This window comes from Aptenodytes forsteri, unplaced genomic scaffold (assembly GCF_000699145.1).
Source record: "Aptenodytes forsteri isolate BGI_AS27 unplaced genomic scaffold, ASM69914v1 Scaffold183, whole genome shotgun sequence".
In the NCBI taxonomy this organism is placed as follows: domain Eukaryota; kingdom Metazoa; phylum Chordata; class Aves; order Sphenisciformes; family Spheniscidae; genus Aptenodytes; species Aptenodytes forsteri.
The window spans coordinates 3,672,794-3,686,012 of record NW_008795918.1 but is presented as its reverse complement, the minus strand read 5'-3'; the positions used below and the strand labels follow the sequence as shown (position 1 = coordinate 3,686,012).

General features: G+C 37.2%; 1 protein-coding gene across 1 annotated transcript in view; it reads right to left on the bottom strand.

The window, feature by feature from the left end:
* DNAH7 (dynein axonemal heavy chain 7) overlaps positions 1–13,219 on the bottom strand; it is a 144,438-nt gene that overhangs the window by 55,549 nt on the left and 75,670 nt on the right. The window contains 6 exon segments of the mRNA XM_019473492.1: positions 1,455–1,801; positions 6,379–6,709; positions 7,797–8,026; positions 8,893–9,765; positions 10,985–11,204; positions 12,084–12,210. Of these exon segments, the coding sequence (XP_019329037.1) occupies positions 1,455–1,801; positions 6,379–6,709; positions 7,797–8,026; positions 8,893–9,765; positions 10,985–11,204; positions 12,084–12,210 (2,128 nt within the window).

Genomic DNA, 13,219 nt, shown 5'->3' with positions numbered 1-13,219 from the left:
TAAGACTTGTTCTCCAGACCCCTCACCAGCCTCGTTGCCCTTCTCTGGACACGCTCCAGCACCTCAACGTCCTTCTTGTAGTGAGGGGCCCAAAACTGAACACAGTATTCGAGGTGCGGCCTCACCAGGGCCGAGTACAGGGGCACGATCCCTTCCCTCCTCCTGCTGGCCACACTAGTTCTGATACAGGCCAGGATGCCATTGGCCTTCTTGGCCGCCTGGGCACACTGCCGGCTCATGTTCAGCCAGCTGTCAACCAGCACCCCCAGGTCCTTTTCCGCCAGGCAGCTTTCCAGCCACTCTTCCCCAAGCCTGTAGCGCTGCATGGGGTTGTTGTGGCCAAAGTGCAGGGCCTGGCCCTTGGCCTTGTTGAATCTCATACAGTTGGCCTCATTGTTGCACAAAATAGAGGCATTATTGAAATGTCTTTGAAGTTTCTGACAGTCATATCAAGCCCGAAGGATATTTTTTGTTACACATTGTATCTGATACACTGAAAAAGTATGCTTGTTTTTAATATATATATAATCATATATATTAAGTAACACTCACTGATGCTGTACGCACACATACAGCCAACTGTGCACACAAAATAAAAGAGAAAATTAACACCTTTTCACATCCAAGAATCCATTTTCTAGTTTTGAGTATTTCAATCTTTTGCACAGATATTTTTGTGAGGAGAATATTGGAAGTAACATATAACTGAAAACATATTGTTTATCTTTCCAAAAACAACAAGCAAGAAAATATGCTGGAATGCTCCTATGCTCAACTGAAACAGTATTTCACAAGTATTAGCTTCATAATTAATGAACCCCCTCTCCTACTGGTGTAAGTTGCAATCTCCTTTAAAGTTCACCTTTTTAGTTAATTTTCTCTCTAACAAATTGGCATTTGTAATGTTAACAGTTGTTCTCAAATTGACAACTCTATGAAGTATGCATTTACTAATCTTTTAGTCAAGTAACAAAATACCCTCTCAAATGAAGGCATGCACTACTTACCATGACTCAACTTTCAAACTGCAAGTTGACCTTAGTCACCCCGTGCTGATTTACTGTTAAATGTGACTTCCAGATGTTTCAAATCAGGAAATATCATAAAAAACAAGCATACTTTTTCAGTGTATCAGATACAATGTGTAACAAAAAATATCCTTCGGGCTTGATATGACTGTCAGAAACTTCAAAGACATTTCAATAATGCCTCTATTTTGTGCAACAATCTAAAAGGAAGTTAGCTTTATTTGCTAACTGAACACATTGTTGCTCCCATGCCTTCTTAGAAAAATTCAGAACTGAAAATCAGGCTCTACACCTTAACATCAGGTATCTTACATGAATGAATCTTTATGACTGCTTGTTTGCACAAGTTTCCCACTAGGAAGAAGTAATTTCACATCTCTAATCAAATTTATTTTAACCTTTTTTTTTATTTTTATACATACTTACGTATCATAAAACTCCATAGCTATGACCCATTTGCACAGACCCTCTGCTGCTGTGGAAGCATTTCGAATCTTGTCTGGTACAAACTCAGGATTTGTAAGATACTGTTTTCTTATGATAGCCATGTAAGCTGGGGGAATGTTATCTTTGTCATATTCATGAAGAGACTGAAGAAATCTTATGTCACCCAGAAGTCTCTTAGCAGGACCCCAGAAATCCTCAATTTTTTTTCCAGAACCTGTTGGGTCTGGAATCCGATCTGCTTTGATGCCTTTAAGGATGCATACAGCTTCCATTACAAGCTTGACACCAGCAGGAGGACTCTTCATGGACTTAACCACTGTAATATCCTTAAAATAATAATTAAAAAAAAAAAAACCACAACTTCAGAGCTCTGAACATAGGTGGATTAATTCTTCTATTACAATAGAAATAATAACCCTTTTTATGTCAAGATAGTATTTTTCCATATACGTTTGCTATTCTCACACTTGATAATTTTAAATACACTATGATCTCAAGTTCATAGCACAAGCCTCCATAGTCCATACATATATATCTTGTTTTCTTTTTGCAAAATTTTTATTTCTTTTTTTTTTTTTTTCCATTCTTTCTAGTCCTTTCTTTAAGATGCTATGCAGGTTAAACTAACACTGACATCTAAACAAAAATACCCGAAATTTAGTTAACAATCAGTTTAGAGAAGACAAATTCTTATCTGTAATTCATTTTTAGTTGTATTTTTTCTGCTCCTAATTCAGTAGTGGGCATTGCACCTCAGTTATGGAGTTCAGATGTTCCAGCTCCACCCTTCAGTTCAGGCTCTAATACAATAATTCCAAGCTTACAAGATCATATCAGCAGTAGATTAGTATATTTAAGATACCATAAGGTAAAAGCGGCCTTCAACCCAGAACTAAAGATCTATGTTCTCCTAGTACAGAAAATAAATCAATTAGTATTCTGGTCAGTTATTAAATTCCCAGAGTGAGCTGAATGAGGGAAGAGGCAGCTAAAAAGAAGAACACTGTTGGGTAAGAAGTACTGACATTATAAGAAATAGCAGGAAATGAATAAGCAAAGTTTTAACCGCAAATACAGAATAATAATATAAAAGAATGAAACATTTCTACACATATATGTATAACTAATTAAGCAAGAGGTTTGTAAACTAAAGATTTACGGAAAATAATCTCTCTCACTCTTCCCAAAGAATAACTCTGCATGGTAATTCAAACGTTCTTTCTAAGACCTTTTCTCAGAGAATACATACTCCAATAAATTAAAGGATTTCTAGATTCTCATGTTTATTTTCCCAATTATTGTTAGATTTTGAGAGCTTGCCCATGGTTTCTTTGAGGTCTAAAACCTTGGTAATTCGGATAGAAAGGGGTATCTTTTGAGTTCTGGGAATGTTCATTTGTGCCACAAAAAACAGAGAAACATTAAGACTGGATGGGGGGAAAAAAAAAAAAGATAATTATTTCCTTGAAACTGTGAACTACGGTTCCTGGAGCTACAAGCTTTTAAAAAAGAAAAAAACAACAAAACAAAAAAACTCAACCAAAAACTGCAACTACGCAAGTGTTCAGGAGAGGGAAACAAGAGCAGGTAAATAAAGCCAGGGAATTTCAATGAGGCAGCCCGAAAACTGGCTGTTGGGATCTCCAGAGAAGGAAGTTCTTGGGGAGGAAGAACAATCAAAGTTAGCCAGCCATTCCAGGGAACAAAATTAAGGACAAATACAAATTAAATTAATACAACCAAGGGTTGTAAGCAGAGTAGGAGACTATTTTAAAGGCTAAACTCAAATGCAGCTGCAATTAAAAGCAATATGAAGCGTAACAAGAAAAATTCTATAACTACAGTAAGAAAAGTACTGGCTAGGAACTTAGTGAAAAGGGTGAGATACAAGTAAATGACGTAGACAGTCAAAATGTTAATGCTCTTTGCATCTGATGTCTCTAAAAGGTTAACTGTGAGTACGTGACTAGCACAATTGATAACGGTCAAAACACAGCAAAGATTTGACCAAGGTCACACAGGTCCAGACCTATGCAATGTTTTCATTACTGAAATGAATGATGGAAAAGAGAGTGAGTTTATTAAATTTCCAACTGATAGAAAGTTGAGAGTAAATGCAAATACATTGGAGTAGAGAACAGGAAAAATTATTTTGATAAATTGCAGAAATGGAAAAGTATAGTAGAACTACTACAAAAAGAAAAAAAAAGAAAGGGAAAGCAATGATTATGTAATAGTGATTTTCAGGAAATGATACAGCTGTTAGCATGAAAGACAAACTACACATGTCAGTAATCCTCCACTACTCTACACAACATTCAGCAAAACTACAGCTGAAATACTGTACTGAACTTTGGGCAATGCACATGAAGTGAATGTACGGAGAAGGTCCAGAAAGAATAACCAGAAAAGCTGATTTGATTTATGAGAAAAGACCAAAAGAATAGTGATTACTTAGCTTACAGAAAAGAAAACTGGAAGTGGTGAGGATCAATGAGTACAGTCTTTAACTGCATAAGAGATAAAGAACCATGTCTACAGGGAGCAGGACGGAAAACAATGTTAAGTTGTAATGAGTAAGATTAACGGTAAACACCAGGAAAATCTTCTTAATGATAAATGTGTAAAGTGGAACAGATTACAAGTGGAAGATGACGACTTCCAGAGGTCCCTTCCTAGTTCTAAATTTCAGTGTCTTCCTACGTATATTGCTACAAAACTTTGATGTCAACAGCAAAATAATACTTAAAATTGTTATACTTTTTCTAATCCTTGCTGAACAATGAGCCACATGAGGTACACAGTTCCTTTTGACTGTAGATACTCATTTCAGCAGTATTGGATTATGTATAGGTCTGTTTCTCAAAACAAAGCACTTAATCTGCACATTTATGTACATGGATTTATGGACACAATTTGCAACGTGTGTCCTGCTCTGCTTTCCATCAGTGGTGACCAGGGTGAAGAGTGAATCAAAAACAAGAGTCCTGTACAAGTACTCTAAACTCTCCTACACACAGATTTTTCTTGTGTTGATCATGCTATTTAACTATGTTTTGAGAAAAAAAACCTCTTTTCCTTTGGAAGTTCCTACTCTTTTTTTTTTCTCTTGTATTATAATGCTCCCTGCTACTAAGCATTGACAGCAGCTGAATCATAGAATCATAGAATCATTAAGGTTGGAAGAGACCTCTAAGATCCAAGTCCAACACTGTCAACCCAACACCACCATGCCCACTAAACCATGTCCCTAAGCGCCGCATCTACACGTCTTTTAAATACCTCCAGGGATGGGGACTCCACCACTTCCCTGGGCAGCCTGTTCCAATGTTTAACCACTCTTTCAGTAAAGACATTTTTCCTCACGTCCAATCTAAACCTCCCCTGGCGCAACTTGAGGCCATTTCCTCTCGTCCTATCGCTTGTTACTTGGGAGAAGAGACCGACCCCCACCTCACTACAACCTCCTTTCAGGTAGTTGTAGAGAGCGATGAGGTCTCCCCTCAGCCTCCTTTTCTCCTCACCAGCCTCGCTGCCCTTCTCTGGACACGCTCCAGCACCTCAACGTCCTTCTTGTAGTGAGGGGCCCAAAACTGAACACAGTATTCGAGGTGCGGCCTCACCAGGGCCGAGTACAGGGGCACGATCCATTCCCTCCTCCTGCTGGCCACACTAGTTCTGATACAGGCCAGGATGCCATTGGCCTTCTTGGCCGCCTGGGCACACTGCCGGCTCATGTTCAGCCAGCTGTCAACCAACACCCCCAGGTCCTTTTCCGCCAGGCAGCTTTCCAGCCACTCTTCCCCAAGCCTGTAGCGCTGCATGGGGTTGTTGTGGCCGAAGTGCAGGACCCAGCACTTGGCCTTGTTGAATCTCATACAGTTGGCCTCGGCCCATCAATCCAGTTCCTTGTCCTCAGTCCAGTTTTGCTTATTTCTGAACTTCTGTGTTTGACCTGGAGCCTCTAAGCCTGATCAGTCCAATTCCAGGGGGTTTTGTGTTCTGGTTTTTAAACTATAGGACACAAGACACATTCACAAAATTGTCTAAGCAGGGAAAGGTCCTTACAAATCACAGAACTGACCATACATCCATCAGTCGTGTTATCACCTGCTGAAGTATTACTTCATTAGCTTTCAAAGCCTGATTCTTGCCTTGTTATTCACAAGTATAATGCAATTGCCTTGACGTGACTAAGTAGCCATCTACTGTTTTCACAAAGCATGCCAATGATCTGATAATACCAGAATCTAAAACTTTTGATACCAAGCAATAGCTTTAAAAAACAAACCATCTGCTTTTCATCTAAGAAGGTTTCCTTGAAAGTTTTTTAAAATCTTGTTTTCAGCAACAATAGCTGGAGCACATAGCCCATCCTCACTCTTACAATCTTGGAGACTTCCTTTCATCCCACCGTGAGCAAAACATTATCCAGACAAAGAAAACCTGAATATCCATAAAACCAAAGGCGGCTGCCTCCACTGTCATACTCTTGCGAAGAGTGGTCCCTTAACATGGGGAGACATAGAATTTCAACCTCAATTTCTAGACTCTGAAAGACTGGATATAAAAAGATTAGATGACAGGATGGCAGGTTCTGAACAAGAAAGTAAAAAGCATACGTTTTCTAACTTCTCAATTGTTGAGTCAAAATATTTTTATAACTATGAATTTTGAAACGCCCAGAATATTTGATCTTGTAGTCCATAAAAATTCAGCATTACAGCTTTTTCACTAGAAAATAAAGAGAGTACCATTTTGCTTTTTAAAACTGAAAGATTTCAAGAAGTTTCTAAATTATAAAACTGTGTAAGTATAATGTAAAATCTGAAAAGGCAGATATTCCATGCTTTTGTATATCTGAATAACTTTCCAGTGCGTAAATATGCATTGTTAGCCATACCTGCGCAGTGAGAGTGTCAAGGGCAGCCAGAGCACTTTCTAAACAAGGCATGGCTTGTGCTAAGTCAGCATCACATTCATCTTTGATGGCTTTTGCAGCCATAGTCTGCTCATTTGCCACTGCTTCATCAGCTTTCACGACTTTTTCTGTTTTGGCTACTTCCAAAGATTCTTTTTGAATAACAACCATCATCTCATCAACCTGCTTGCTAGCTTCCCGTAACTGAGGTTGCAGAGCCTCCAGCTCAGACTGCATCAATGCTACTTGAGATGCAGCAGAGTTCAGTTTCTCCAAGCCAACTTCGTATCTTCTTTTCATTTTCATCACCTTACTGAAAATAAATAGTATTTTATTATAAAGATATTTTATCAGCACTTGATCACTTCATTCATTGGGATCCATTCCCCAAATTTCTCACTACTCTGAATAATCAAATGCTCTGCCAATCTTGTTTTATTTGCTCAACAAATAGTAAATAGCAGGGATTACTTGAGCCATAGTCTTTAACTATTCTATCATGTATACTCAGAGACTGGGATGTAGATAAATAAGTGATTACTTATAGGTAAATAAGTGATTGTTAAGCTTCTGCCCCTTTGTTGGCAGGAGCTACAAAATCAAGATGGCACAGTATTAGCAGACAAGAAAAGGAAAGGGCAGAGATGGGGAGAGATTTGCTCATGCAAATCATTAGTTGAGGTCAGGTTGAAATAGGATTAATATAATTGGGATAATAATTTTAGCAGCAGAATGTGAATGGCTCTAGGGAGAGCCAACAGTGTCAGAATCAAGAAATTCCAAAGGCATTGGATCACTACATTCAAAACTGTATTCCTTTATTCCTGGAATTTCTTGCTGCATGCATTGTTTCACACAGCCTGTTGATTAAATTAAGCACTTATCTTAGTGCTTAATGATAGTGTCTTATCAATGAGACAGAAAGAAAAAGGAACTTTCCCTCACCAGCCATGAGAATAGAACAGATGTGCACATGCATACAGAGGTCCTTTCTGCACAGGCACAGCACAGCTGAACCCTGCTAGCAAGCCAATGGCACCTAGCAACTTGGAAGCTGGTTTCCCAGATGTCATCTTCCCTACATCCTCCAGAGAACCACAGAGTAAGCAGCCTGCATTAATTACTCTGGTAGCATAATATACATAATCAACATGTAGCAACATCACCAGGGATGTTAGAAGTGGTCTAATGCAAGGATATTTTGAGAGCATCAAGTCAGACCTTTTGTCCAATAAGCAAGTACGTGTCCTAAGAGTACATTTTATCCATCTACCATTCTGTCAATTTAAATTAACTAAAAACAATTCACTTGCTTTATTCAGATTAGCTATGAGAGAGAGAAAATAATATTTTTGGTGAACTTGGGTTCCTCTAGAAAAGGTCACATTATAAATCCTTACATGCGTTTCTTTTCAAGTAGACTTTTAAAAGTGGAGATCAATTCCAAGTATGAAGTAGGTGTAACATAGTTGTGTCTTTGAAGCTCTGCATGGTATAAGTCAGATAAAACAATGGTAGACGTATGAAAGCTTTTACACATATCAATACACCCACTTCGAGTTTCTTTCGACATTTCAACATCTTCCAAGAAGCGAGAGGCAACAGCTTCTAATGCATCTTCAGGCCACGTCTAAAACAAATGAATAAACACTTTTCTCTTATTCAGTAGTTCACACTCATAAATCTCAAAACATTTTTCAAAAAAGTATCTTTACCCCATTTCATAGATAAAGAGACTGAGGCACAGAGAAATGACTTCATGACAAAAAGATCATCAAATAGGACAATAACAGAACTGGAAAGAATCGAACTACTTAGGGATTCAGTTCAAGCCCACCATCTTTTTTCATCCAGTAGAAATACTATTACTAAAAGGAAAATTTTGCATTTTCACAGTATGTCCATATATGTGTAACTGTGTCTGCTCTTTCTCTTCAAAATAACCTTTAAAGATACAGTACTACATATTAAAACAATGAAATTTAAATTCCTCAGATTCTTTATATGATTACATTCTACACCTTAAATATTCTGTCTAAGGTCTTTTTCACATAACAGTCAGATAGAATATAGTTTTATTGCAGAGCAGTGGGGAAAAAATCTGGTGTTCTGCATCAAAAGATGTCTGTATTTTTGACAGGTATTTCAGTTTCAAACTTTTTTGGCACCCTTGATTCTGGTAGTCCTGGTAATAGAAGAAAACACTACATATTTAAATCTATAATGTCTACAGTACTATGTTCATTCAGTCATACTTTTATATCACAATCAGACAAGTTTTTTCCTGATGATTTTGCATTCAGCCTATACTGGCCTTTATTACAGTCATAGCGGTTCTAATGGTCTAAACAATTTAAAACATGACGCTAAGAAAATTCAAGATATTTTTCACTGCTAACTTGACCAAAGAAAATTACTTGCTACAAAAAGGGTTGAAGTCATGTTTCTATTGCATTTCCATTAGAATAACAAGCCCAACAAAAGTTTTGGTTTTACCTGAAACCAGTCTAGTGTGCAGCAGCTGACAAGAGCTGGAAACTTACGAAGGCGATTACGGAAAGCATCTCCAATGGGACTCATTGCCAGTACTATATGAAGCTGATCTCGACAGCGATCAACAAACTTGTTAAAAAGAGCTATAGGACTGCCATCTGTCTGTTTTGTCCTGTCCCATTGGCGATCTACTTGACGCATTTTTTCACAAATTTCTTGTTTCTCATCTACTGCAAAGAGGTTTGGCACTTCACCTGCATTTAGTAAGTTGTTAACGTCTTCTAAGAATGACTCCTTTTTAATCTGCGTATCTGTGAACAAGAAAACTCCCTGCATTTCCCCTTCAGTAGATTGTCTTAGTATGGCTTTTAAGTCTTTATGCCACTCATTGATACCATAACTTTTAGTTATTTCAACCTGAAAAAGGTTGTATTCAGCCATATGGGCTGCTAATCGAGTAAGAGACTGTCGACCACTACCTCCAACACCAACAAGGAGGGCATGGCTGCGAGGCTGTTTCAGAATACGGGAAATTCTACAAATATGTTCTATAGCAAATCGGAACAAGACAAGCTGCATTGGCTTTTTGCTCATGTTATTAAACTCTTCAAGGTGACTCTCTACAACTAATCTCAATTGATCGACATCACTAATCTCCCTGTATTTAGTGTCCTCTCTTTTAGGGTCATGAAAATCACAAAACATTAAGCTATGTAAGTCATCTTCTTCCACTCTGCCATCATTGTTGAAGTCCAGATTCTGGAAAAGTTCATCAAAGTCTTCATGTAAGTAATTTTTCACTACTTCTTGGATAAATCCAACAAGCCAAGCCCGGTCAGGATTATCCACCAAGCGATCATAATACACTCTAAGAACCTGTATAATAAAAATTTAATTCTTTTAATAGTTGCTTCTGCTCTTGAATTTATACTTCTTTTAAACAAGATAAAACAAATACAATTCTGAAGAAGGCTTCAAAATATAAACTCTTAAACTTCACTACACGGAAAAAAAACAAAATAGATATTTAGAATTAATTTGAACAATTGAGCCCAGTAATATTACTTCTGAATTAAAGTGAAAATTCATACAGAAATACATACACACACACATATATATATTTATAAACATTATTACATAAATGCATAAAAGGCTGCTGCAAAGAGGAAAGGAACAAGTTGGTCTTTCCAGTACAGCTAGATAGGACAAGTTATGGGTTTGTATTTCAAGAAAGACTACAGATGGCTATTAGAAAATGTTTTTAATGAAAAAGATAGTGAAGAACATTAATAGATTGCCTGAAAGTCTGAACATCCTTCATCCTTAGAGACTTGTAAGAATTTTTTAGAAAAAACACTTCAAAAGTTAATGTTGTTCCTTTCTTTATGTGATCCTGCTTTGGGGAAGGATGACGGACTAGATGACCACTGAAGATCTCTTCCATGGTCACTTTATGCTGATGTGATTCTATGAACTATAGCCAAATATTTAAAAAGCAACAATTATCAATGACCTTGCTTTCTCTTAATCCAGGAAAAAAAACAAAGAGCAGATATCACCTATATGGGGCTTTTTCCTCTTGTTTTTAAAAGGGATGTTTCACCTGAGCTCTTTCAGTGTGTCTGTCCTACTATGACTGAAAGAGAGGAAGCATTTGCTGAAGACAGTAAGCTTAAGAATTTCTTCTAAAGGAAGCCCAGAAACAAAAAAAAAAGTAAGGACCAAACTTTAAATCACTTAAAATTTCCAGTGACCCAGGACTATCTGCTGTTCTTCTCACTGTTGATTTGTTTTTTTTGGAGGAAGAAGAGAAGAAATGGAAAGGACTGTGCAGGCATTCAAAGCAGCAAACAGAGACTACACAATCACGTGAAAGTGAAGGTATCAACAATCAACTTGTCTACTAAGATATGATTCATACTTTGAAAAAGTCTGATTTCCTCTGCCCATACAGTATACAAAATCCTTTCTCATGAGTTGATACCAGTTTACAGCTATTAGCCAATGGAGATGGCATTACAAAAAGATAAATACACAAATCCACATCTTTTTCTTATTTATAATAAATATAATTTCTTAGTATTAGGCAATTTACCTCATGAACCCAGAGACGTTTTATCATTCCTGCAGATTCTGTTGTTTCAGGCCTTGACAGGCAAACACCTTGAATAACACGTGAAAAGTCACGGAGATTGAACAAATAGTGAGATTTGGCTGGGGTAGGAAGCAGATTCTTCCTAGCTTCTTTATACATACGCATGGTTCCATTAATAATTTGCGGAGTCAGTTCTACATATTGTGATGGAAAGCTGTAACTGACAAGTTATAAAAGGTGGTAAGAATAGAATGAATCTCATAATTCCATCATACTAGCATGTGAATTAATAAATAATATTGTATATGTACACTGATTTACTTATAAGTTTGTGCCAATTTTTAAGTTCTGTGATTATACTTCCTCACAGGCAGTTTTACAAATCTTAGTTCTCTCACTGGATTAACAGATTAACTCCACAAATCAAATCTAGTAACTGTGGAACATGCTGACAAATTTGGCTATGCTAGACAGATAATTATACACTTTTCCCCCCTCATTTTTATGACTAACAGCAACAATAGGGAAGTCAGGTCAAATAGCCCTTGCTGTCTTCTGGGACCTCTCTCCCTCAAAGGGTCAGAAGCTGTCAAATCACAAACTTGGTCTGGAAACAGGATGTGAGCATCTTTTGGGGCTTAGCTGTCAGAATGGATAGACAATGGAAGTTGAAGTCCATTCCTAATAATGGCATTAAAAATTATGCAGTGATGAAAGGCCAAAGAAAGAGTAAGCCTTCTCAAACCACAGGAAATGTAAGAGCAATTTCCAGTTCTATTCTATGAATAATGACTAACCAAATTCTATTCTTATTTATTACACATCAAAAAATACTGTATTACAGAAATATCTCAAATAACTGAATTAGTCTCAGCTAATCTAAACCTCTGGTAGAGACTTCAGAACAAGAATTTTACCACTGGAGTATTTTAAGATGAGCCCTACTTCTGTGGAGTAATGAATAACTCAAAAGGCACAGGATATAAAAGATGATGATTTCTTTTCAAGAGCAGTGTCCTACAAACGTATCTTGAAGACTTCCTAGTACCATAATGTAAACACTGACTTTGATTTTTCCCAATATATAGAGGTCACTTACCATACTGTTAGATGCCAGTCTAATATTCTAGAAAAAATTGTGTACATGGATTCATCATCAAACTCATTAATAGTAACTGTATTGAAGTGTCGCAAGAATCGTGATGTTACTGGATTTCGACCACCACCTAAATATTAGAAAGCATTAATACTACAACTAACAGAAAAATTAAAACAAAACAGTAAAAGCCTAGCAATTTTTTTCTCATATTCATCTTTGATTCACCTAGCAGGCTCACAGTGAAAAGTACCACATCTTGTCATAAACCTAATGAAAGCAACACGCAGTTCAGTGTCAATCTGTTCTCCTGTAACCAATAGTCTGTAAAATACAGATTGAAATCATCAAGTTATAGATAGATAGATTTGACACTATTTTAACTATGCTTCTGTTATAAAAGAAAACTTTTATTATAAAACTCCAAACCCATGTTTTTGATTTTCAAAGCATCCCAACGAAAGAAGCCTCTACAAGTAATGCTGTATATTTTATTCAATTTAGATTTTTATCCCAGTTCTAGAGTTAGTAGTTTTTATGACTAGACTGTGATTTGGACAATGAAGCTATGTATGGAAATAAGGGAACGTAAACCAGAAATTTATTGGATACTTGCTCCTTCTCTTTGGAATTCAGGGTTAAGCTGCTGCACAGTGTGTTCAACCTTCTTATAGCAGCAAATCAGAAAAAAGTAGCTGAAAAGCGGGCAATCTACCATCCCTAATATCAGGAGCATAGCTAAGGGCAACCAAATTAGCATGGTAAGTTCTTTTAAAACACATGACTTTGTAGCTCAGGCATCACCCTGCACTAATGAAACTAAAAGACTCCTGGCCTGGAGCTGTCTCACATTCAGCCACCTAAGACTGCAAGCAGAACTAATGATTCTCTGTATTTAACTCTGTATGCATTACTAGTACCTGCTGAGGAATCTCAATATTTTATGCTAAATAGGTCAGTCATTCATCCTACTTCCTTCTACCCCAACCAAGGTCATCTCTCGGACACAGCAGTTCACAAAGCTTCTTGAAGTTTACATGTGCACTGATGGCAAAATTACACAAGCTATTGGGATATCAATATGAGTTTTACCCAAAAGATAATCCTTTCCTAATATAAATTTTAAACCGAACTTTAAC